The 27,441-nt window shown below is 40.4% G+C and overlaps 1 protein-coding gene across 1 annotated transcript; it reads left to right on the top strand.

Annotated features, from left to right (window-relative positions):
- The first annotated feature begins 730 nt into the window (after positions 1-730).
- LOC101168332 (neuroligin-4, X-linked) lies at positions 731-25,119 on the top strand. Its single transcript, XM_023950867.2, has 9 exons — positions 731-1,151; positions 2,196-3,106; positions 3,639-3,791; positions 5,901-6,086; positions 6,462-6,912; positions 13,545-13,758; positions 14,829-14,953; positions 19,653-20,262; positions 22,277-25,119. The coding sequence occupies exons 2-9, from the start codon at positions 2,656-2,658 to the stop codon at positions 22,682-22,684; spliced, it is 2,598 nt and encodes an 865-aa protein (XP_023806635.1). The 5' UTR covers positions 731-1,151; positions 2,196-2,655; the 3' UTR covers positions 22,685-25,119.
- The last annotated feature ends 2,322 nt before the right edge of the window (positions 25,120-27,441 follow it).

Below are 27,441 nucleotides of genomic sequence, written 5' to 3'. Positions count from 1 at the left end.
CAGATATAAATACTCCGTCTTTGTTTAGTTATTTTTTAAGATAGAAGAAATAGGAGGAGTTTAGCAGAAGTAATGAGGAAACAAGTGCCAGAGCAAACAGGGAGACAAAGAGATGGATGGAGGGATTGGAGATTGTTATGGAGAGGAATAGAAAGTCCTGAATGCTGCTGCAGCAGGGTGTGCTGACGTGAGGAGTGTTCCCAAACACAGTTAGTAGCGACTGCAGACCAACTGCATTACCATACTCACACACACACACGCACACACACACGCACACACGCACACACACACACACACCTACACTCACACACACACACCAGTGGCACGCTCCGCCTCAGGGAGAAAGCTGCTTGCAGGCATTGCTGAAAAGAATGAGGACAGACTCTCCTGTTCTGGTCCTGAAGAGGTCACTGTGTTCTCCACCATCAACTGAGAGTTTGTGAGTGTGTGGGAAAACAGTCCACCGGGGCATCAGATTATAGCAAAAGTGTCTTTGCTGATAGTGAAAATGTTTTGGGGCATGTTCTACATGTGCATGCTGTTTCTTTCTTTCTTTTTTTTTGCATTAAAATGTTGTGCACCCCATGAGTGTTTCCTCACCTCCTTTACCCCCTTTTTCTCCAGCCTGTGCTCACTATAGGTGCATATCATTGGATCAGTGGCTGCTGCCTGCCACACTGTCCAATCGCATCTAGGAAGAGGAAGGAGAGAGAAAGAAAGGGAGGCAGGGAGAGGGAGATGGGGGAGGAGAAAAGCAGGAAAGAGAGGTAGAAAGGGAGATTGATCATTTAAACGTCCTGGGCCCTGCATTTTCACGCAGAAACCCTAAGATTCCGACTGCATCTGTCAACACTCCATTTTTCTCACCCCACCCTCCTCCTTAATTTCCACATTTCACTGCGTGCAGAGCCCTCGAGGGTCGTTTTTTTCTTCCTGTTCTTTCTTGTTTGGGGTTATTTTCGCTAACGAGACGTGCCACCACCACAGCCACCCAGCAGGAGCAGCAGTAGGAGCAGAAGAGGAGTATCTCCCCCATATCCCATCCCGGGCACGTCGGATAAGCCGCAGCGCAGAGAGCACGAGGCGAATATTGCGGTGGACGAGAAGAGGGAAGATGCTTCTCGGAGTCTCACAGCGGTCACTCTGCATGGGTACAGTACATTTTTTCCTCCCTTGAGGATTTTTTGCTGCGGCAGGAATGCATGTTGACTTTTTTGTGCATTTTGATGTGTCTGTGTGTGAAAAAGCTCCAACCTTCAATTCTTTCATTTTTTTATTTTTTATTTTTTGCTGTGGTCAGGATTTTTTCCCCCTTTCAGAGGTGATTTTTTTCCCCTCCAAACACTTGTTTCGTCTTTTTCTCCTCTTATTTATGAATTCCGATAAGAACGGCAGCTTTTATCTGTTCTTTCCATATGGACAAACGCAAGGGGAGGGTGTCAGGCGGCGGGTTTGCCTTGATAAATGGAGCGTTATTCATCAGCGTGTGTGTGATCACCACTGGAATGTTAACTAGCACCTTGGACAGCTCCGGCACAATCGAAAACAGAAGCGAGCATCTACGCGTTCTGCCAGGAGCTGCGGCTTTTCGCTTCAGCGTGGATGCGCGCGTGGATGGACGTGTGTTAGACAGACTGTGGGGTTTCTCTGTACGAATGCGTTTATGTGTTAATATTCTGCCCCCAGGCCCTCAGAGAGAGTCGACTGGGGAGCAGCTGTGTTTGTATTGAAGTAAAAGGAGGAGGAAGAATAAAGGAGACTGGGAAGAAGAAGTGCACGTTGTCACATGCTCCATACCTTATGCTACATGCAGGTCAGAAGCTCCGTGGTGTATTCAGGGCGTAATTAAGCATATGATGTGACCCCCCACCCTCCACCCCCCCTCTCACCACAAAGGGCCTGAGATCTGTGAAACAGTGAGTAGGGAGGATGTGACACAGCAGCCCTGACAGCCTGACACCAAGTTAAGCTGAGCGGACAACATCTCGTTTGGCCTATCTATCACTCTCATATCTATTTTTAAAGTGAACAGCAGGCGAGGTGGCACAGCCGTACCTGTCGGTCTGCCATGCGAGTCTCTCCTGTGAGGGGTCTATTTTGTGCATTTCACACGGTGATCCTTCTGCCGGAGAATAATTGAGTCCACTTTCTTTCTTTCTCTCTCTGTCTGCTTTTCTCTTCTTTCCTGTGTGCAGGCAGCAGTTTGGGATTGTTCTGGGGGTGACCGGAAGGAGAAAGTGACAGAGGAACAGTGATGCTGCTGTTTACATAACCAGAGACTCACAAACATGCACACATGTGCACACACACATATGTGCACAGACATGCACGCAGGCTCCAACTGTCAGTCCAGGACAAACACACTTACCTACTCGGACATGTACTCACAGTCGCGTATTAGAGGGAGTCACTGACTGAGTCACCACACACTTACAGGCACATTTTCACTGACTCACACAGACACACAGACACACACTCACAAGGGGAAAGGTTACTTGCAAGAGACAGGAGTGTGTGTTGCGTGTGTTATGGGCCAATCAGAGCAGCATCTGTGTGTGAGTGTCATATATCTTTAAGGGGTCAGCGTAGCCATAACCCCTCCAGGACCTTCCCTTCTTTCATCTCTTTCCTCATTTTCCTGCTAAGCACACCATCATGTCTGACCCAAGGACCTGCAGAATTTTCCCCCTTGGAGTTTTATCCCTCCTCCTGCCCATCTGCCTCTCTTTTTCCCTCCACTCGACCCCTTCATCAGCAGAGCAGACCGTGCCTGTCATTTCCACGGCTCAGGGCCGTATCCGTGGCATCCTGACTCCTCTTCCCTCAGACCTTCTTGGGCCTGTCATCCAGTATCTGGGAGTACCGTATGCCAGGCCTCCAACGGGCGACCGGCGCTTCCAGCCACCTGAACCTCCACTACCGTGGCCTGGAATCCGAAATGTTACACAGTTTGCTCCAGTGTGTCCCCAGTCTCTGGATGAGAGGAGTATGCTGGTAGATATGATGCCATCTTGGCTCACGGCAAACCTGGACATAGCAGCGACTTACCTCACTCACCAGAGCGAGGATTGTCTCTACCTCAACATCTACGTGCCCACTGAGGAGGGTGAGTGAACCTGCTGATGTGCACTGACTTTTAGGAAAAAAAGCTGATTTTTATGCATGCAGGGTTTAAGTTGGACTGGGGCTGCATGTTCAGGTTTGATTAAATCAAACTCTAAGATAAGAAACTGACATGGAGTGTGACCACAAAAAACAACAAGAAACAAACAAAAAAAAGCTGTCAGAGCTTGTAAGAAACACAAAAGATTTTGGAAAAAGCTTTACGTCTTTTGCCCCCTCCACAGCGGGCTGGTTGAACCAACACTTAATATGCAGACACCTGCGTCAGTTGCCATGGGGTTTACGCCCTTACTTGTGCAGGAAAGTAGGAAGGACACAAACTCAGTCATGCATACATATTGGTTCATTCACACACACACACATGCACACACACTCTGGAATGAACACTTCTATTTGCACCAGGAGCTTTAGATATGTCACCTTCACTGTTAGGAGACATTGCAATGCCATGTGTTGCTACAAAAGTCTGTTGCTCTCCACCTAAATCTGTCACTCAATATTTTTATCTTTACCAGACATCCATGAGGAGGGGGGTCAGCGACCAGTGATGGTTTACGTCCACGGAGGCTCATATACTGAAGGCACTGGAAACATGATGGATGGCAGCGTGCTTGCAAGCTATGGCAACGTCATTGTCATAACCCTCAACTATCGCCTTGGAGTGTTAGGTAAAAAGACCACGTCATTCCCTTATAATATGTAATCACGTTAAGTAAAGTAGATTTCCAGTTTAAATATTAATCATTTATCCTTTGCTGTCTTTTAATATCTTAAATTGTTTTATTTTGAAAATAAATGACACATTCCTTCTTGTTTAAACATGAATTACTTCAAAAGCCATGTCTTAGATTCATATTATTTTCATTCAGTAACGCTTTGAATAATATTGTCTAAATCCGACAGATAGCAATATCAGATGTTTTATTTATACCCACAGAGTCTTTTTGTGTCATTTTATTTTTTTAAGTTTAAACATGCGTAGTTTTTGTGTCACTAGTAAAAAAAAAAATCCCCGAAGCCATTTTTTTTTCCACCACCAACCTGATCCTTTTTAACTCCATGCCTCTCCGATTCGTTGCTCTCTGAGCAGCAAAAAAAAATTGATTCCCAGTGGTTTTTCTATTTTTAGACATCTATGCAAAGTTTATGAGCTGAACAAATAGAATATCTTACAATCCACGCAATTGAGGCTTTTTGTGGTTGCATTTGATATGATAATAAAGACTGAGGCAGGCGCTGCAAGGGTTAAAAAAATTCTGCGGTCATAAAGCCTCATTTACTTTATCACACTGCAAGCATGAGTTGTTTACGTGAACACATTATGCATGCCCTCACAGTGAGTAAGTCATGTGTGTGAGATATGGAGGAATCATTCAGCTCTCTGAGTGAACTCGTGCCCACATTCTCATAGGGATTTTTCAGACATTTTCATGAAAGGATTGTAAGTTAAAAAAAAATGCTTATAGCTTTCCTAATTGTTGCAATTAACTTGACGTGGAGTAAACCTTTACTTAACTTGATCAATTTATTGTTAAATAATTACAATTTAATTTTATTACTAAATCTGTACCTCGTTTATTTGCAGAATAAACATTTTGGGTTTTTGTGGCAAAGGATTTTTATGAATGTGTGACTTGAGGTGATATTAGGGGGATGCATCTTCATTGAGATAAATAAATACTGTTTCTATGTGAGGCAGGGAAAATGGGTAGGGGGACCATGTAGTAAAGATCTAGCCGTCTAGGAAGTGGTCTTGGGATTGCTTGAGGGTATTTTTGTGGTGTGCGCCCTAACAGCATCAGGTCGCCCCAGGCACAGAATGATTTATGTGAAAATGGCTTTGGCCTTGACACATTTTCTTTTTCAAACATCTTTTTAAAGCTTTTTTAAACTCCTGTTTCAAGTATTTATTCTGCCTGTGTTTGTGGGAGAAACCTCAGTTTTTAAGGAAAAACAATACAAGGAGGATGGATGTCAACATTGTGAGCCATTGAAACCAGTCCTATGTGCTTCTTTGTGTCTTCATCTCCATTCTCTGTTTTTGCCCCCTTCAATTCAACATTCACCACCATCATCATCTTCTTGAGTAGCAACACCCCCCCCATTCGTCTTCCTCCTCTTCATTTCCATCATGAGTCGGATGCACGAGGTGAGCCTTTGTACAGACAGCAATGTGCACTTGTGGCAGTAATTATTATCGTGCTATTATCATTAAAAAGTGGATAATATTCTGTTGAAATATAGAGATCACAAGCAGAAAAATATTTTCCCCAACTACTGCATATAATACAACATAAAGAAATTCCACCCTCGGGTTACTCTGGATGAATGCAATCTTCACATTTTGTTTTTTGCTTCAATGAATTTTTCAACAATGTGCACATAAGTGATGAAAAGTAGAAATTTAGTATCACCTCTCTCACTCATTATGCTCTTGTGTGCTTGAAGTTCACAAAATGAGCTTCTGCAGTAATGAGATATACCGCAGTGAAGGAGTCATTAGGATCCTCTGTTTACTTAATAACGTCCCCAGCAGAAGGAAAATGGCATAGCTGTTGATGTAATGGAATGCGGGATTGGTCTATGCTTCTGTTTTTTTAATGTTTTTCTTTACAAGAATATGCACGGACATGCAAGACAACATCGTCTTCCAAGGATTTGGTTGAAAAAGAGTCATTGTGAGACAGAAATGAGACGGACATTTAGTTTGAAATATACACAATAAACCCATTTATTTGCAACATGTTGACATTTTTTCACTTGATTCTATCTTGCAGGATTTCTAAGCACTGGTGACCAGACGGCAAAAGGGAACTATGGCTTGCTGGATCAGATCCAAGCTCTCCGATGGGTGAAGGAGAACATTGCAGCCTTTGGTGGAGATCCAAGCAGAGTCACAGTGTTTGGATCTGGTGCTGGAGCTTCTTGCGTGAGCCTCCTCACCTTGTCCCACTACTCTGAAGGTAGGCAAGAAGCCTTGAAATTTCATTGTTGACGTATGAGTCATTGAATCGGTTTTTGAATCGTGATAGTCATCAGGTTAAACAATGGTGTCTGATGTATTGGTCTTGAGTCAGTGATTAGTCTCTGCTGAGCAGCATATCACATCTTACATAACCATAAGCAGGATAATTCCAACTTTCTTTTTTCTTTCCTGTGAGTTTAGTGTTTTTGTCTACTTGATTTTGCATCTTTTGAACGGGTTGTGTAACTCTTCGATGTGCAGTCTTACAGCTGTTCTTTCATGCATGGATGTGTGGGTGCAAATGCATCCGTTAATGTGCAAATGTTCGCACACAGATGTTTTCAGTGAATTCATGTGTGCGTCTGTGTGTCAGATCTGTTCCACAGAGCCATCATCCAGAGTGGGAGCGCTTTAGCAAGCTGGGCTGTCAACTATCAGCCGAGCAAGTACGCTCGGATACTTGGTGAAAGGGTGGGCTGCGGCATTGATGACAGCACTCAACTGGTCGCCTGCCTCCAGGGCCGGAGTTACCGCGAACTTGTGGAGCAGAACATAACTCCGGCCAAGTATCACACAGCTTTTGCCCCCGTGATTGATGGTGATGTTATTCCTGACGACCCCCAGATTCTGATGGAGCAAGGGGAGTTTTTGAACTACGATGTGATGCTGGGAGTTAATCAAGGCGAGGGTGTAAAGTTCGTGGAAGGCATTGTGGACTCGGAAGACGGAGTCACAGCTGAGGACTTTGACTTTGCTGTGTCGGATTTTGTGGACAGTTTGTACGGATACCCGGAAGGCCGAGATACACTAAGAGAGAGCATAAGGTACGTTACTTTTTTCATCATCTGGAAGGAAAATAGTATAGATACCCTGCTAAATATTTTCTTACACATTTTGATGGATTTTCTTGTGATTCCAAAAAGATACACCTAAATGTATTTATTTAGGCACTTTTCCTCGTGAAATGTTTCATTTTTCTCGAATTGATCACTTAGAACTTAGAACATTTAGATCATATTCCCCTATAGCTAAAAAAAAAACTCGAATTGATCCTCTTTTCGCTTTCACACCTCTAAAAAGCCTGTCATGTGTGCAAGGTTAGATTGAATAAAAAAAGATTGGGTGAGTCATGCTTTATTGGAGGGTTAAATTATAAGACAGAAACTCAGGATCCTGAGTATAATTTTTTTTTTACTTATAGATGTAGAAAAACGCAATAAACAAATGGCCTCTTTGATATCGTAATACAGTAGTTATTTTTAAATTCAACTTCGTGTAAGTAGTAGCCAGGCAAGTCTAAAGGTCACAAATTGTAAATTTCAATGTATATTGTTAGTACTAGATGCTGTCTGCATATTAAGGCTGGTCAGAGAAAAGAGCAATAGTAATTGAATGGATTGCATGTGTAAAAAAATGCAGCTAAAGTTTCAGTGTTGATGTGGTCAGCTCTTCTGGTCAGTGGGAGGAGGCATGGCCTCTGTTTTCTGGCTTTTCACAGCTGCAAATGTTGCAAATTTATGTGATGTAAACACTTCTACTTAAAATTTTAAGCTTTATCTTTGACAAAATCATGGGACTTGGCGTTGTTCAGACAATAAAAACCCATTTTCACAACATCTGTTCCTGCATTATCACACTGCAGTGTTACAAGTGTCTCCATTATTCATCAGTGTGCCTGTGTGCAGCATGTTTCCGACAAGGTTTCCATCACATGTAATTTGTCTGCAAATTAGAGAAGGTCTGTTTGGGGTTTGGAACTTGGGACCACTAAACCATAAAAAAACTGCAGTTATACGAACACACAGTCCAATAATAGGCAACATTTTACGATCAGATTTTCGCAACAGCAATAATCTTGAGGAATTTTGTTGTACCTAACCGTCACTCTGTTCTGAGTTTAACCTCATTATTCTTTCTTAATTTGACATGGCCACCCATTCATATTTTAAATAGTTGGCTGAAGAAAAACGCAGCAGACTAGGACCATTTACTGAATGAAATTAGCATTCAGACTCATCAGCGTCATCCTGCTGGACTGTAGGCACTAAGGTTGATTGACTCAAATCACATGATATTGAGGAGAAGACACTTTTTTTGTCTTTCATAGCTTTATTCCTCTTTCACCTTGACTCACACACTAAAGAGGGAAGCTGAACCTTCCTAAAGAGGGTGACCCTTCATTTTAAAGACAATTTGCATTTCCTGCTGCTATGTGTTTGCCTGGCTGGGGCATGACCATTCATCTTACACTGCTGTAAATATGCTGAAAGGTCTCTTCTATTGGGAGTATTTCATTGTATTTAACCACCATTTTAACACCTATTAGCAGAATTGTTTATTTGCACCACCAAGTATCACGTTGCATTCCCACAGAGCTCTGTTCACAGGTTCAGTGGGAGTCCAGTTACAAGTAGCATCATCCCTGTTTTGTTTATTTACTATTTTATGCAATGAAAAGGCAGCCTATATGACCAACTGCATTTGTGCAATCTGCTGAAGTCAAGAAAATCTTACTGTTGGAGTAATAATAATATTATAATTTATTCCTAATTAAGCATACTACACATTAGCATATTAGCTGCAAAAATGTGTCCAAATAATATACAACTTCATCTACTTTTTAATTTTCAAATGTAATAACCTAATTAGTTTTACTAGTCCATACTGGCTGAGGATATGCTGAGACCAGTAATCATATGGAAGGCACGCAATGAATTTCAATAAGAACAGCGATCGAAAAACTATGATCCTCATCATATCAGGAAGTGTTGAGTTAAGATTTTAGATCTGCAATTATCAGTGAGAATTTAGGATAGGAAAGTAAAAATCTGAGGATGGAAATGTTTGAAATATTGCATAAGGAGCCTGCATGCATGATCTAAACAGGGTTTAGGGGATGCTGGTATGGAAACTGTGTGTGTGTGCGTTTGCAGGATTTTTATTTTAGGGAAACAACGTTCTAAGTGTGGAAGCTCACAGAAATCTTGTTTTTAAGTAAAAGAAACCCTTGTGACTAATGATGTGATTTGTGTTCTGCCTCAACAAAGACTAACCCTTTTTTGCTTGATTCTCAAAATCTTTTGATTGCAACAAGGATGTTGTTCTGTCACATTTTTAGTCTTAGTTTGGTTTAGTCTGATGACACTAATAATTTATAAGGTTCTAAGCATTACAAGGACAAAAAAGGGCAACGTCTCTCAAAAGCTGGTACATTTGGACTGTTTGGCTATTTTACCTTTTAGATCACTGTTTTTTAATATGTTTTGCAAAATCCATTGGGTTTATGTACCCAAGGAAAACTAGGATTAGTCCGTAGGTATTCATATATTTCATAGTCTTCATGGTAAGGTTACTTTAGTAGCATGCTTTAATTGTTTTTACATTTTTCTGCTAAGCTAAGATAATCATTTACCAACAAATCCATTTTATATTTTGTGTTGAGATAAAGCGATCATCATTTTTTGCCTTTTAGCTGCTCCCTTTAGGAGTCGCCGTGTCCTCCTCCAACCCTCTCCTCTGCATCCTTTGCTCACTCCAACCATCTTCATGTCCAACTTCACTACATCCAAGAACCTTCTCTAGGGTCTTTATTTAGGCCTTCTTCCTTATATCTCCAACCTCAGCATCATTTCACTGTCCTCTGTCTGTCCAAACCATCTCAGTCTGACTTTGCTTCATTATTTCCAAAGCATCTAACATAAGCTGTTTCTCTGATGGATTCCATCCTGATTCTATCCATCCTTGTCACTTGTATCCTCCTGTCTCTTAATCAGAGCTACCAGTCTCCAACAACATGGCTGCTCTCACCACAAACTTTTACTTGCTGACTTTTTGTTGTCACACATCACTTTCCCACCTACTCCAACCTGCTTGCACACACCTATTGACTGTTGATTCCACGTACTTTAGGTCCCATAGCCTTCTTCACATCTTCTCCTTGTAGCCTCACTTGTTGAGTCCCTCTGTAGATACTTTATTTTACTCCAACCAACCTTCATTCCTCTACTTTCCAAAGAAAACCTCCACCTGTTTAGATATTTCTTCACCTGCTTGTTGCTCTCACTATAAATCACAATGCCATTTGCAAACACCACAGAGTTTTCTGTCTAACCTCATCTGTCTGTCCATCACCACAGCAAACAAGAAGGCGCTCAAAGCTGATCCTAAGTGCAATCCCACCTCCACCGTGAACTCCTATGCTACACCTACAGCACATCTCACCCCTTCTTACAGCCCTCATACATGTCCTGACCAACTCCAACGTACTTCTCTGCTGTTCCAGACTTCCTCATCAAACCACAGTTCCGTTCTGTGTTCTGTCATAGACTTTCTCTAGATCTACAAAGATAGAATGCAGCTACATCTGACCTTCTCTTTACTGCAAACATTGCATTTGTGGTATTCTTCCTGGTCAGAAATCCAAATTATTACTCAAAAATACTCGCTTCTGACCTCAACCTAGTTTCTATTACTCTTTTCCATAACTTAATTGTGTGACCTGTCAGCTTTTCTCCTCTGTAGTTTTCACAACTCTGCATGTCTCCCTTTAAAATTGGGCGCCAGAACACTTCACCTCCATTTCTCGGGCATTCTTTCACTCCCCAAAATCGTCTTTAACAGCACATGCAGAAAACTCTGCCACCTCTCCTAAACTCTTCAATACCTCCACAGTTATCTTGTCAGGACAAACTTAATTTCTACTCTCCATCCTCTCCATCCTACTTCCTCACTTCATTCTTACTAATCTTTGCTACTTCGTGAACCTCTTTTTTTCTGTGCTCTCCCAATGCTTCAGTTCTTCAAAGTTCTCCCTCCATCTTTCCATCACACTTGTCAGTACATTTCCATCCTTGTCCTTCATCACCTTAACCTGATGCACATCCTTCCCATCTCCATTTCTTTGCCTTGCCAAGCCCTTCTCTGTCCTGTCATACAAGCCGTCATATTCTCTCTCTGTACTTTTGTCTTTTGTTCTCTAAGCGTTCCACCTATTAATAGCTTACCTTTTCCTCTTAACATACTCCTGAACTTCTTCATTCTACCACAAAGTCTCCTGGGGCCTCATTTATAAACGTTGCGTACGCACAAAAGAAGGCGTACTCCACTCTCTACGCAATAGTTGAGATTTATAAAAAGCAAACTTGACGGGAAAATGTGCGGTCCTTCACGCAAGCTCTGACCCAGGCGTACGCACAAAAACAGGTGAAATGAGAAACGGCGACACCGTCGGCAGATGGAAGAAACACGTGAAAGTGAAAATGACAATCCTGCCTCTCAGAAATAACATGAAGACTTCACAAAGCAAGTCTTACAATTACCAGCCTACACGAACACCCGTTTGATCGATCAGCAGTGAAACAAACAAAAAAATCAAACGAAAATTACAACAGAAATTCAAATGAACACTTATTTGCAAAAAGAAAAGTGAAAAATGTTCTGCAATATTGGTATTTTGTGCAATTCATCCTCATAAATAATATAGTTAACAGAACGAAATAATGTACAAAACTGATATTCTCGTCAATGTGTCCGTCTGGCGGAGCAGATATAGGTGCAATCAGACAGACTAATGGATAGATAGAGAGAGATGCATTAATTGTCCACTGGGGAAAGTTGTTTTCATGTTAAAACATTTCTTCATAAGCTACAGAATTATGGTATTCGTGCATGTGCCTTTTAGTTTGTTTTATTTTTGATAAAACAATGTATGGCGTATGTCTCAACCATTCAGTAAGCAACAAGAAATTACATTTGCGCTGATCAATTTCCTATTTCCACGTCGATTATTACCGATATCTGTAGCTTGTCAGATGCAATTAAATGGATGGAAATAAAATGCCCCATCACAATGCGTAATGACGCACAATGGCTGATCTTGGGCTCTTAGAAGATGTGGCAAATGGAAGAATTCGGAGTGAACGCATCTTTAGACAGCAAGAAGACGTGCTGGCAAACGAGGACGACTGGCTTGTGAGCCGGTTCCGACTTCCTCGAGCCGTCCTGTTGGACCTCTGCGGGCTTTTGGGGGTGTGTCACCCGGTGCATTTGGCGCGTCGGCGTCCCCCTGCGCCTCAGTCACCACTCCACTAAGGGATTCCCCAATTCTTGCCGCTTGTCTCTCATCAAGAGACGACTTTGATGTCCGACCATTTCTTTTTTATTTCGGCCACGGTCCGAGGTTGTGAGGCTACAGCATTTACGGCGTCTGCCACCGTTTGCCGCTCACGTGCCTTTTTGGCATTAGTAATGCCCACACTGTGCCCTCCAAACAACACTTTTCTCCTCTTTTCCACCTCGCCAACGATAAATTCTACTTCACATTGAGTGAAGTTACGTTTTTTTCATTTCCTCTCGGTGTGTGCCATGGTTTCGCAATCAATGAATATTCATTTGTGGGCGTTTCATGGACTATTTATGGGCAACTATGGGCGTGTCATAAAGCCGCAAAAGCTGCGCTGCATTTAGAATTGGTTGTGATTTATTAAGGGAAAGATGCGTAGGATGTGCGTGCGCACGGTTTAATAAATCCGAATATTTCTGTGCGTACGCACGTCCTATGTTTCATCCGTACGCCACTTCTGACGCAAATCCTACGCAAAGTTTTATAAATGAGGCCCCAGATCTGCTTTCCACATTCAGGTAACCCATCAAGCACCTTTCTCCCAGTTTCCTTGATCCCTTTAGTTGTAGCTGTGCAGTCATCTGAGAGAAACTCTTGTTTCAACTCCTTCCAAAAATCCACACAGCACTCTTCCTTTTTTAACTTCCACCCCTTGCTTTTCTGTTCTGCCCTTGTCTTCATCTTCCTCACTATCAGATTTATCCGGTTCACTATCATCCCACATACTGCCTGACTACATTCTTCCCAGCCACGAATTTGCAGTTGCTGAGTCCCTCACCATCCCTGCCCTGAACACCACTTCTGTTTCCCTCAACCATCTGTCCATTAATGTCTGCCCCAATCACCACTCTCTCTATAGGGATACCCTGGATCACCTCACCCATCCATCCCATCCTCACCCAACATCACACCTTCAACTTTGGGCTTCAGACTTTTCACCCTATCTGACACTCTCTTCACCTTCAGAATATTTTGGCAAACTCCTCCTTCAGGATAACTATGACTCCATTCCTCTTTCCAACCCCTCCTTCTGTCTTTCTTTGACCAACTTTGGTCCAGTTTCTACTGGCATCCTATGGGTCAACCCCACAGGTGGCAGCCGTCGTTAACCCTGGTCACGACTATCCCAGTATGAAAGTTCTTTTAGGGATTTTCATGATTGTTTCATCTTGGCATTATGTTGGATGGCCTTCCTGACACAGCTCTTTGCATTTACTTTGACCTGAGACCACCTCATGAAGGAGTTGATTGTGCTCCCTTGCACATTGTTGCAGTAGCTGCTTAATGTAAAATGTCATATGTGTACCAGCTTTGATAAGAAATGTGTTTTTGCAGATTCATGTACACTGACTGGGCTGATCGTGACAATGCCGAAACCCGCAGGAAAACACTGGTGGCGCTTTTTACAGACCACCAGTGGGTGGCGCCAGCCATTGCCACGGCTGACCTTCATGCTCAATATGGCTCTCCCACCTACTTTTACTCCTTTTACCATCACTGCCAGAGTGACGCAACACCACCCTGGGCTGATTCTGCCCATGGCGATGAGGTGAGATGCTGGGTTAGAGGCAGAAAGCTGGGATTGATACATATCTCACATTAAAATTATTTTATTTTGGTAGAGAAGATGTTCCTTAGATTAACATACAAGTGTATTTTGCTTGCTTTAAACATGATCCTGGATTTAATATTGGAGCTTACTCATAGGTTTTTACAACCAAACAAGCAATGTGTGCTCTTCATTCACAATGTTTACAGAAAATGCACAACTCGTAGCTGCATTTGCAAACCCGATGCTCCAGAAGCAGTTTTATTGGATATAAGGCAGTTGTTGTTGTTTTTTTCTTTTTAAAGCAACATGCTTAGATTACACAAGGGAATAAAGTCAAAGCTTTAGGTGTAAATATAAAAAAGACAACACATCAAAACTGAAATGTATTGTTGGACTCCTTTAGAAAAAAAAATGCTTGTTGCTTTTTGGTTGTTTTCAGTACTGGCACAGGCTATTTTTTTATTTAGCACTTTTTATATTTTATCAATATATCTAGTCCTTTTTTTTTCACCACCACAGTTTTTAAATATACACCCTGCTATCCTTTCACTAAGCCTGCTTTATTCCCTTTGGGGTCATGGGGTTGCTGGAGCCTACCTAGCTACCAAAGGGCAAAGGCGGAGTACCCCTGGGCGGTTTGTCAGTCCAGTGAAACACAGAAGGCAAACAACACACACAAACCCAAGGGACCAATTAGAGCCACCAATAAACCCATAAAACACGATTTTTCCTTTTTAGGGAAGCTGGAGAAAACCCACGCATGCACAGGGAGAACATGCAAACTCCCTAAACTGTGTCTCATAACTGTGCCAAAGTTTTGTTCTTAGCGAAAATCTTCCAGTGTAAGTAAAGATGACAAATCAAGGATAAAAAAGGAAAAGATAAAGTTGTACTTAATATGAAAGTGTTTTTTTTATTTTAGGAGTGTGAGGCTTGGCATTGTATTACAAGAGAGAGATAACTTCCCATTCTTGTAAAATCTAAATGTTTCAAGGTTTTCTTAATATTTTAGCTCTGATTTCTGCCAATATTTTACTGCAACTAATGTGTTGATTTTTCTACTTCAGGTCCCGTATGTCTTTGGTGTGCCCATGGTAGGTCCCACTGATCTGTTCAACTGTAATTTCTCCAAAAACGACGTGATGTTGAGCGCAGTGGTCATGACTTACTGGACTAACTTTGCCAAGACTGGGTGAGTAAACATGGTCTTGATTAAGTGTCCTTCAGCTACAAAAACCACAGAAAAAAGACTTTGTTCAGCTAAATGCAGAGTTAAAATCTTAAAAAAAAGGAAAAGAAATGCACAGACTCAGCATTATTAGGTGCTGCCAGAAATCAATAGTTAATCCCCACATACATGTATGTATTACATATCTCATGGTATTGACTGCCATTTAATTACCTTTTACAGTAAAAGGTATAGAACAGCTTAGATAACTTGTTTCCCTTTTTTCTTTTTGTGACTTCTTGGACACAATCTTTTGGCAACATGGTTTTACTGTAGGTGTAGACAGAGACTTTAACTGAATGAAAGTCTGTTCCAAGCCTAGAGACGGTTTGCTTAGATTTGAAAATGCGTTACGTTACCATCAGCTCCATCCTGTCCCTGTTTAATTTGTTGAACAAAGATGATCAGTGGACAAATTACCAACCGTAATCTGTACCTGCTTTATCCTAATGAAGGTCATTGAGGTTACTTGGGTCTGTGTCCGCTGCCGTTATGCAAAGACTTGGTACACATGGACAGAACTCCATAAAGGCAGTCAAAACACAATTTTTTTTTGATTGACAGTGCGGCATATTTAGTTGTGAGAATTATTCGATAATCTAAGCAACATTTTAAAGCATTTTCACATTTCTGTCTTTGACATCCTACTCTGATGAAAATCATATTAATGGGTGTTTTCAACATGTTCTTTTGAGATTTTTTAGAGGATGGAGGACTAAATCAAGAAAATTAAGGTTAAATTGCCTTTCTGAGTATTTATTTATTTAAATCATAGTGAATCAGAAGTAGATTAAAAAATACTGTTCATAAAAGAGCTTATTTGTGACAAAAGAGAGGAAGGGGTGAGGTTCCTCCGCGCCAACAGTCCTGCCCACAACTCACCGGGGAATATCTAATGAACTACTTCCACTCTGCAGAAACTATGTCCTAGAAAATGACACAGGTTTTGGCTAAAAATGGCATAATCAATTAGAAAACTACTGGGAATGATTTTACAATAGATCAAAAGATGATCAGAGTGGGTCTTTAATGTGCATTGGAATGGAAATCTGCCAGCTAATTCAATACATCAATGAAAACTGCGTTGCAAGTTAAAATTGACGAAAGTGCACTGTATTTTTTGCAAAAACAAACATTTCTTTTAAAAATCATGGGCAAGTTTTTAAGATGTTTTACAGGCTACTCTACATGTTAAAAAGCAAAACGAAGAAAGTGTTACGAACTAAGCAGCAGTATTTTGTTCCGTTTTACACACAAGCAGTTTTAGCAGTTAACAAATGTTGCAGGAACACAAAGGCATTTCTACCCTTGTCAAAGTGACTGCCCATAATTGTTAACCTTTTTTTTCCATCTCTGACAAGCTTAGCAAGATAAAAGTAATTGTGTAAGATGGTCCTTTCCTCTGCTGTGCTAGAAAAGAGTAATGGACAGTGATTAATCCAAATGAGGCTCATTCTTTGGAGACGTCTTCAGATTTATAGAGAAATCTGCTGTCTAGAGACCTATATGTGAAATCCTCCACAGATCTCTGCGCTCCAGCAGCAGGACAGAGCTCTCACATGCTTTGAATGTGACGAGAAAGAAATATGTTGGTGCATAAAGGCACAGCATTAAGCTTGCTGGTTTTAGGAACACGTACATTTTGTCAATACTAGCGCAGCAGGCTCTGGAGCCAAAGACGAGTGTGAAGATTCAGTCTATACTTCAATTATCAGTGCGGAAATTTCTCTGAAAAGAGATTTCACTCTGCTGAGATGATGATGGAAGTCTGCGGACTGGGGAAACACGGCGTTCCCTGATGTATACTTTGTAAGCCTCTGTGTGGGTGTTTAAATCCCTAGCTTGTATGTTGCTTGTTTTTCAGTAAACGGGTTGTTTGGTTGCCTTCTTGTGCCATTCGATGGTTTCGGTTGTTTGAGGAAACAAAAGTATGGTGGTAGAAATATATGCATGAATTTGTCGTTTCCTTTCTTTTTAACGTTTTGTGCCTGTCCGTGTGTGTCAGAAAAGTAGTTTTAGAAAACTGACTGTGCCAACGGCACGGTGAGAATCTCATTCGGGGTGTAGATATCTGATAGTTTTATATTCTTTATGAACTTCAGCTGTGCATCCAAGCAAATATTTTCTGACTGGTATAAAAACTGAACAATATTCATTGAACTATGTATAAAACTAAAGAAGTGAAAAAAAGGCTTCAACTGGAAAATAAGCCTTTAGAAATGTTTTCCTGCATCAAACCGTGACACTGTAAAATATTTTCTTTATGCCAGACAATAAAACTGTCAGCTATAAAATTGTAGATAACTTGTAGGCATCTCACACTTGCCATAGCCTTTATCCTTTTCTGAATTGATGGATGTTTAAAAAGGTTTATGTTCACGAAATGTTTGCTAGGTTTATATTTCCCACTAGCTGCTGCAACCTTTTAAAGACCCACTTTGATCAACTTTTGATCTGTAGTGAAAGCATTCCCAGGGGTCTTTTAATAATGATTATTTTTAGCTGAAATAAAAAAAGCTGTCGCCAGAAGTTCATTAGAAATTCACTTCTGAGTTGTGGGCTGTACCATTGGCGTTGAGCAAATCTGTCCCCCCTTCCCCTTCCTGTTGCTGAGAGCTATCTGTTTACACACTTTTCCACTAGCGTAGAGTCCTTCACAGTCACACCACCAACCTAATCTTACTGGTGCAACAAAAACTGTGTGCAATATTGGAGCTAACCAGCTGTACAGTTTTGAACCAGATGTCAGCTCACTCAGACGAGAAAAACAAAGACGTACATGGATCTATTTGTCTACAAGTGTATGGAGCAGAGGAGGGGGCTTGTGCCCCAACCATAGCAATTTCTGCACCACCATTACACTCTTTTTCAAACTGCATTTTTACATCTGCTCCTGATTCACAACAATCATACATACAGATATACTCAGAAATGCAACTTTAAGCTTAATGTTCTTCCTCCATCATCAGAAAGATGCCACAAGAACATGTGAAAAACACCAAAACACAATTTTCATCAGAGATGGTCTTTGAAAGCCATTTACCGGTACTCTGACAAATAGGGATGTTTTTTTTTTAGAAATGTAGATTTAGATACCCAAAGTTGAATAGACATTACAGTTTTTTTGGTGATTCAGAAAATATGAAAAATCAATTTGATACCCTTTATTTGAAATCCTTCTCTACACAACTACTAACTTTAAAGCCTTTTAGTTATCATTAATGACCACTTAATGACTACGTTGTTTTTTACTTGCACTGATGATCTGAGTATTTAAGGATTTACCATTTGATCTGCAAGCAGCTACAGCTCTGCCCTAATTAATTCTCTTCAGACTTTTCTCCAATAGTCTTTTGCCTCCAATAAAGACCAAATGATTTGGAAACATTACGGTTTAGTGTAGACTGTAAACAAGCTGTGTTTGGTTTTACCTCACAAGCAACAAAAGCAACCGTATAACTCTCTCTCTTAAAGCTTTGGCAGCAGGAAATTCAGCCACAGGCCTATTGAGATGAAATAAATGGCTAACATGCGATGTGAGCATCTGTCATTGATTTTTTTTTAAATCTACAAAAGTGTTAATTTTTAGATTAAACAGTTTGTCGTGATTTTAATCAACGTTTTTTTTTTCTGTATTTGTCTGTATTTATGTTTGTTTTAACCTTAGCCCACTTCTGTCTTTTTGTTACTTTATTGTTGTGTTTCCTTCCCTGATTGTCTGTTGGATTTTAGTCTGGATTCCACTTCAACCCAAAACATTAGATTTTTTAATCCATCTCGTGTTTTTTGAGTTTGAAATTCCACACTGGGCCCCACTCTTTTCTGCTAGATTGTCAGCTGTTTTTTCTCCCGGATCTCAATGTGTTTCTCTTTTTCTAAGCACCCACAGATTCCTACCAAGGTTATGCAACAACACGTTGTTTTGTGTGCAACTCTAGTATCAGCATTTTAATGCATTCCAGACTGCACACAAATGGTTTTTATAGGTGCATGTAGGCAAATCGACAATAATTTAGAAAAGCTTTGCAAAAGTTTACAGGCACAAGAAGGACTTTGGACTGTTGTTAACAGTGAAAGTTATTTTTCCCCGGTTTAATTTAATAAGAAAGAGAACAATGGAGCTTTCTGAGCAAAGTTATAACAACTTTATTTAAGAATAGAAATCAGTTTACAAATGTAAAGACACATTTTAAATGATAAAAATCTGTAAAATACAAAAAACATAATAATAAAAAGTCAACTATATTCTCCTGCAAGATGTGGTCAGATCTCAAATGTAAAAAAAATGTTACTGGAAAAAATAAAGGTCAGAGGAATGAAAACAAAATTTTATCTAAACATAATTGGTCTAAAACTTAGACACTTAAATCATTTTAATAAAGTCAAGGAATCACAAATTCACTACTATTTGATTAAAAAGCACCAGTAGTATTATCTGCCATAATCAGCCAGGCCATATTGTTATCAGCATTTGATTAAATTGATTAAAATCATCATTATCATTCTCTGCTATAATTACACGGGCCATGTAATTATCAGGATTTTGCGTTTTTTGACTTAATTTGTTAATGTAATAAAAAAATCTTGATTTGGTAATGAATGACACTTTTATTGTGTTGTTATTCATTTTTTATTCCATTTATTTTCTGTTGTTTTTTTCCAGTGATCCCAATCAGCCAGTTCCTCAAGATACCAAGTTCATCCACACCAAGCCTAACCGTTTTGAAGAAGTGGCCTGGTCTAAATATACTCCTAAAGAGCAGCTGTACCTCCACATTGGTCTCAAACCTCGTGTCAGAGATCACTATCGTGCCACCAAGATCTCCTTCTGGCTCCAGCTTGTCCCTCACCTGCACCACGTGAACGAGCTTCTCCAGTCGGTGTCGTCCTTCACCCACAGTCCTTCCCCACAGGATGACACTCCGTTTTCTTACACAAAGCGTTTGTCCAAAGGCTGGCCGCCGAGCAGCACGCGACACCCAGGTTCTCAAGCGGGAACTCCGCAGCCACCAGAGTCTGCTTTGGGCCAGAATGGAGTGGAAAATGGGGCTCGTGTGCCAAACGAGGACTACTCTACAGAGCTGTCCGTGACAATAGCAGTGGGAGCATCACTGTTGTTCCTCAATATACTCGCATTTGCAGCTCTGCTTTATAAGAAAGACAAAAGGCGTCTGGAGCATCGTAGGCCGCGTCCACTTCCTCCACCCAGACGAGACATCACCCCGGCTGATGTTGCAGCCCACCTGCAGGGGGAGAGACTGATGTCATTACAGGTGAGTTTAATTGCAAATTTCTTCACAGTTTAGGTCTAAATTGCATTGTGCAGCATGTAGATTGTAAAGAATTATGACACATGTCATTAATTTCAAATGAAATCTTTTGGGATCATACAAAGAGATGACGAAATGCTCCAGCTGACAGAGGCACAGCTGCCAATAGAGCACTCTTGCAAATCAAAGCCTGTTATCAGTAGATGTTATCAGTGTGAGAATCTGTGCGTGTCTGCTGTTGTTCTGACGACTGCGCCTGTGTGAACTGTGCATAACTGCCTGAACGGCATCTTACTTCTCTTCCCCCACTCAGAACACAATGCTTTTTGAATTCAGCCTGATTCCCTGAATTGTTTGAAAATCTTGCAGAAAAATGTTGGAATGAATCTTTGCAGATAAATTTTAACAATTTGCTTTTAATGTTTTTACACATTGCAAAGAACTAGTTAATCATGGCCCTTTTGAAGAACTACACAAATACATGCGTGCACAAATGAATGAATAAATGAGCGAACAAATTGAAGCTACCAAACAATGAAACACGAAAAGCCTGATTAATCCTTTTGTCTCAGCGGGGGAGTTTGGCATAAAGGGGAACACCTGCAGAGCATCCTAAAAACGAAAAAAAGCCAGATAAAACAGGGAACACTCAACAAGCTGAAGCCTTTTTCATTTTTTATACCTTTGAAAATCTTGTGTAACATCTTTAATACGAAGCATAGAAACTTTACCTTCATATTTACTGGCAAGAAACAACTGCAGGAAGTAATTGCGGAACATTTGTAGTAATTGACTAATGACAGAGAAACAAACAGAGTACTATATTTTTAAGTCAATAAGTCACGGAAGAAAAAAGAAGCCATAGTAAAGGAGAAAAAAAACATATATAAGTTGCACTGGAGTATAACTCTCACTTATTTAACAAAAAACGGCAACAAGAATGGACAATTCATCTTCATCTGGAAAGGCAAAGCATAGAAATGAAATAAATGAGAAAAATAAACTGAATATCGGCATGTGTCACTACCATAACCCATTGATGTTTATTTAGCTTAATGAAACATAGGAGCAATCTAGTATATCAGCATAACATGTGAAAAATGATTCAGATAATCATAAAAAGAACGCCAACAAGTCATCTTTATATTACCTCAAATCATTAAAACCGTTGAATTCTTCATTGCCTGTGTCGCTTTGGAACCATTCTTCTAAGCAAGGTGTAGGACTTAATGGCACTTCTTCTGTGTTGCTGTCAGTAGCAAATACTGATACACACACACTTACAGCACCCTCTAGCAGTTGTTGCCACATATTATTCCAAAAATCAGAAATACAAGTCGCACCTAAGTACAAGTTGTACCATCGGTCAAACAATGCAAAACATAAAAACTCGACCTATACAATAAAAAACAAGATAATCATTGGTTTGGAGTTATGATTCGAACATAAAAACACCTTTATAACTAAAACTATAATGTTCCTCTTTTCTTCAAAAAAATGACTACACTCTTAAAGGAATCTACTTTTAAAGGCACAAAATGAAATTTTCAATGGTCTTACATGATTACATTTATAAAATACAACAAAATACGACATTCTTATAATATCCACAAATTTTAATGTTGTGGTCACTACCATAGATGCTCTATCTACTTTGGCTCAGTTGATACTGTATTTAGGAATGTTTATTTGAAAACTTTCCTTTAAAAAAAGGTTCAAGCCAACACATTAAGTCTCTGTGAAGGATTTATTGTAGTATTTCTTGTCCATTTATGAGTGGAAAACTATTAACTTTATGATATGATTATCATGCATAGCCATGATGGAAGTCAGGTGGCTGGTAACTGAAAACGGTTTCACACTTTGAAACAGAAATATGTGGAGTTTTGACCAACTATATCTTACAAATCCCACATTGATTCATTTATATTAACAGGCTAAAACAATAACAACTCTTAACTGGCACTCATTAATTAATTAAAGTCATGAATGAATAAAATAGTTGTTTATTGTTCAGGTGAAGCAGCTGGAGTGCGATGCTGCATCAGCGGATGAGAGGAACAATGCTCACCACCATCACACTCTGGATACGCTCGATGCCCTAGATGGTTTGGATACGCAAGACATTTACAGCACTCTGGATACCGTGCGGCTCACCTGCCCGCCAGATTACACCCTCACCCTGCGCCGCTCTCCAGACGATGTCCCCCTCATGACCTCCCTGACCCCGGGCTCTCTGCCTGTGACCCCAGGGTCCCACCCTGTTACCCCTGCGACCCCTATGACCCCAATGACACCAGGATCTGTGGCAGGGATGAGGATGGGGCATCCTCACCAGGGTTACACACACCATAGCCCATACAGCAATACACACTTGCCACACACGCACATCTCCACACACACACACTCCACCACACGTGTATAACCACTGCCGGGCACATGCAGGGACGTAGCTCGCACTAACGCACACACACACATACATAGACTCATCACAGGCATACACACACACATAGACAAACTGAAATACCTCTACTAATTACTCTGCAGGATTGTTAACAGACGGGGCAGCAGACATTTTTAAGTAACAGGATGAAATGACGGACATCTGTGTGTTGCATGTCCTGGGACTTTTAGGCCAATTGGATCTAAGGAGATCCAGCTCTTTGGGGCATTCGCTCACGAGTTTGGACATCTGAAAGCCCACTTTGGATTTAAAATCTGCTTTTTCTACATCTGAGGAAGAGGAGGAGTGCTCTGGCAAAAGGGAACCCGTGACACTTTTCCTGCACACAAGCTGCCACCGTGCAGGCGTGCAGGAGGAACAGAAAAAAGGCAGATGGAGAACTGGAAAAAGACAAACCACACACAGACTGCTGATGTCAACTTGATCAACCTGTGAAATGTGAATGTAGCATTTTTTTTCATTAAAAAGATCAAAGGCCCTATCTGCCAAGGATCAAACTAAGCTAAGGGGATAATAATACATTTCAGCAGGCGTTCTATGTAAAAACAGACAGAGAGGAAAAGGTTGGGGATAAAAAGACAACATCAGCTGAAAGATAAGTTATTCGGGGAGAGATTAAGACTTCATTGAGTGGGATTTAGGCGCCGTGAGAGTGAGGTAAAAACGGAAGTGAGATTGAGCGATATGAAAAACGCTAACTCGGAGAGCGTGCCAAGAGAGAAGGCAGGCTCAGAGGAGGGAGGGGGCTTGCAGATGTACTGAAGAATCACTCTAACCAGCTATGTGTTAAACTCTTGTAAATACAATGGAAAGATACAGATGATATGTTATGATTTATAGCATACCTGCTCTCGAGTTAAAAACATGACTTATTTAACCACATTATTGCTTTCATTTCAGATATTAATATATTATTGTATAAATGTCCTGATGCAAGGCTGGTTATCTATCTATCTCACCCACTGTAGTATATACACAGTACCTTTATTTAAAGCTATACTTGCTATGCACAGTCATTCCAGTCATTTCAAAAAATGTGAGCATTAAGGTACTTGTGTCGTCGCTATGGTATAGGACTTTTTCATACTACATGCTGTCCATTTTTTGACCATTTGGATGATGAGCTTGTACTGTGTAGATAATGCAATATTGGTTTGATGATTGAGCACCAGCCAAAAACAACAAACCCTTTCAACCTAACCCCTTGATCCTTCATTTTTATCCCTGGATGGAAACTTGCCCTAATTAAGACAAATGGGGGAAGGAAAAGATTCAGGGGATCCTGAATTTTCTGTCAACGTCTTTTCTCTGTTTGTCTTAACTGGATGATGAACAAGGAGAGCTTCAAGGAAAGTCCACATTTGAACTGCTTTGAATGCAGATTGGCATCTGCTTCTTTAAAAGATAAAAGGCTGACATAAATTTGGTAAAGATTGATTGAATGTTAGACAAAGTTTGAAGGTAATATTTCCTCACAGTGATTGCCATTCTGTGTAAAATGTGTCTCTGTGTCTCCTATTATTTGAAGTCTGGAGTTTGATTTGCTTTGGAGCCATATTTGATACACAAAGTGATCTGTGAATGAAGAACAGAAGCACTGGTCAGCTTTGTTTGATGAAGTTAAAGACTCCACACTGAAGGTTAAGATGGCTTCAAACATGCTGCTTTTTAAGCCTTAATATCCTTGTAAACTAGCAATATTGTTTTTTTCTGTTTTTATTTTCTAACATAACAGACTTTAAAAACATGAAGGTCCCAAACATCATGAATTTTTCTAACTTATATAGTAACTGGTAGAAGTTTTGGCGTTGACTTCACTGTGAGTGCTCCAGGGCTAATGTTATATATATATGCTTTGTGATACTGAATATTGACTATTTATGAATTCAGTTTATGGAATTAGCTCTAATTAAGTAAAATACTGAAGATTTAAAAAGATTTGAAAAAGCATTTCTTTGCTACAACAAACTAAACAACTAAAGATCCAGGAAGTTAATCAACGCTCCCAACATGGATATTCCAGAATTCCCATTTTATCCCTTTTCCTTGTTCTATTACTTACCTTAATCCCTCCTCCCCCTCAGCCACCTTCTAATCCTCTCCACCTCCTGGCTTCTCTGTGTGACAACATGCAGATGTGTGACAGTTAAGTCTGTTAGCCTCCTTTATCCTCAATAATTTCTATATGAAGAATTTTTTAGTTAACATATTATATGAAAAGTCAACAGTATCCGGCTGAGAAACAAAGGATGTTTGCAAAACGATAAAAAAAAAACACTCAAACAATGTTTGACTGAGTTCTTCTTTTCTGAGACTCAGCAGATGGATGGATTGTGAAAAGCATAAAATATTTCTGCTGCATTTTTGAAAAATAAAAATATCAGTATTTTACAGTTTTTAAGCATTCTAAATGTTTTTCATGTCTTCATTTTCAGAAATATTTGCAATAAAGACGTTAGAGAGCTATTGCAGTAGTGATGTATGTCATGTGGTCGTTTTTCAATCATAGTTAATGAGAGGTCATTTTAAATATAAATGTCAATAGAAAAACCTGAAAAAAAATGTATCCGGCTTAATATTTATTTTGCTAATGGAAAATTAAAATAATATAAAATTGAATAAAGTAAAACAAAAAGTAACTAAATTAAAAAAAAAATTACATTGAATAAAAATGAATTAAAAAGAGGTAATATTGTGCTTTTATCAAAACCACGTCATTTACTAAATTGGAAAAAAAAAACTCTTTTGCCTCATTGAACTATTTCTGCTGAGGTCTCTGCAACAGCAAAACAAGGAGACTTTTACAGTAAATCATCACGGGTCATCAGCCCCTGCCAGCTGGCGAGAGAAACCCTGCGAGATGTGAAATAACCAGATTTCTGGCTGACTTCCAGGCTAGATTGATGTCTTCTACATTGTGTCCCTGTTCTAATCCCATTAACTGCACTTAATTAGATTTATGAAAGGCAACACATCAGAAGGCATGAGCTGAAGTCATGAGCAGCTTTTTGGTTGTCTTGCTTTAACATGTAAACATACAGCCGAATTAGTAGTAATACAAATAAAAACAAAATCCCAGAAATCATCGACCTCTGACAGGATTTGAGCAAATCAGTCAAAAGTCATTTATCTGAGCAACTTAAAACTTGATGTTTTGGAAGAACTTAACTGATGGCACGCAAAAGGATATTAACAACGTAAAGATTTGTTTGAAAGTGCTAAACGAGTGTGGGGACAATATTCCAAGATTTGTCTCGCACTATTTGGATGAACTGCCTCCTGTGTCATTCAACCATGTTGATGTCTCAGCGCTGCTGGCACGGATGGAGCAAATAAACAATGACATGCGCTGCATGAAACTCACTCTGGAGTCTCAAACTACTGCTTATGAAAATCTTCATGCTGTAACGACATCGATGGACAACCGGATCACTATGATGGAGCAGCAGCGCGCCGACGCTGAACCACTCAGCGGTGCTGAGTCAACAAACGCCGAGGAACCAACGTGCAGTAAGGCCAAACAGCCTGCAGGACAAGCTCCGACGCCACTGTGGAGTGTTGTTGTGCGAGAAGGATGCCGGCAGAAAGGAATGGATGTAAAACCTGCTTCAGTTTCAAAGCCGCAAGTGAATCGCGCAGCTGGTCGTGCGCGCAAAACTCCCGGTATTATTGAAACTGCCTCTGTTTCTAATATTCACGCAGTGAAGACGAAGATGGTGAGTGTTTTTGCAACCAAATTTGACCCAAGTTTGGATGCCGTTACACTTAACAAGTACCTGGAAAGCAAGATGGGACGGGAAGTTAAATGCAGGAAAATTGAGAATGTTCACGGAAGATTCAGCTCCTTTCACATAACGGCTGAATGTAACGCTGTGGCAGACATGTACGCGCCTGAGCTTTGGCCTGATGGTGTTTATGTGAGGCGCTACTATGAACCCCGCCGGAAAGAACAAACTTCTGCAGCCAGAGGTTCTCTGGCCCCAGAAATCACTCGGAGTGTGAATAAGGCCTCAGTTCCTGTGGGGGATGGCGGTGAATCCAACGCCTAAACCTCTTGTGTCATCTTACTTGACAACAAATCATCATGCGGATTGTATCATATAATACGCGTGGCTTGCGGACTGGACACAGTGTTGCAGATAAATCCAGTCGCTATGTCGTTGATAAGCTTTTGAATGAGTGTGATGTATTATGTTTGCAAGAAACTTGGCTTGCCAAACAGGACTTGGACAATCTAAACTCATTACATGTGGATTTTCATGGTGCTGGTGAATCCACCACTGATCTGAGTACCAGAATCGTTCGAGGTAGAATTCCTGGGGGCGTGGCTATCCTCTGGAATGTTAAGTATGATGCTGCTGTTAATGTTGTGAGGCTTAATGTTGATTGGGCTGTTGGCTTGGAAATCGACATTGATGAAAAGAAATTTACAATTCTAAATGTTTACATGCCCTATGAGTCTAATCTATTGGAGGACGAATTCTTGCACAAATTAGCATTCATAAAAGCATATATTGAGGATAGCAGCTCCACTTGTGTGTTTGTTATGGGAGATTTTAATGCTGATCTCTCAGATGACTCATCAATATTTGGTAATCATTTAACTTCTTACTGTGAAGAAAATAATCTCACCTTATCAAGTAAAATACTTCTCCCAGATACAAGCTTTACTTATATCAGTGATGCCTGGCATTCCACCTCATGGCTGGACCACTGTA

This window comes from Oryzias latipes, chromosome 21 (assembly GCF_053564925.1).
Source record: "Oryzias latipes strain Hd-rR chromosome 21, Olatipes_Hd-rR_3.1".
In the NCBI taxonomy this organism is placed as follows: domain Eukaryota; kingdom Metazoa; phylum Chordata; class Actinopteri; order Beloniformes; family Adrianichthyidae; genus Oryzias; species Oryzias latipes.
This window is presented reverse-complemented; position numbering and strand designations above follow the sequence as displayed.

Bases quoted from the DNA above. Each gene is read 5' to 3' on its own strand.
- LOC101168332 (XM_023950867.2), top strand. From the start codon at position 2,656: ATGTCTGACCCAAGGACCTGCAGAATTTTCCCCCTTGGAGTTTTATCC. The intron at 3,107-3,638 runs GTGAGTGAACCT...TATCTTTACCAG, and splicing joins CTACGTGCCCACTGAGGAGG to ACATCCATGAGGAGGGGGGT. The intron at 13,759-14,828 runs GTGAGATGCTGG...TTTCTACTTCAG, and splicing joins ATTCTGCCCATGGCGATGAG to GTCCCGTATGTCTTTGGTGT.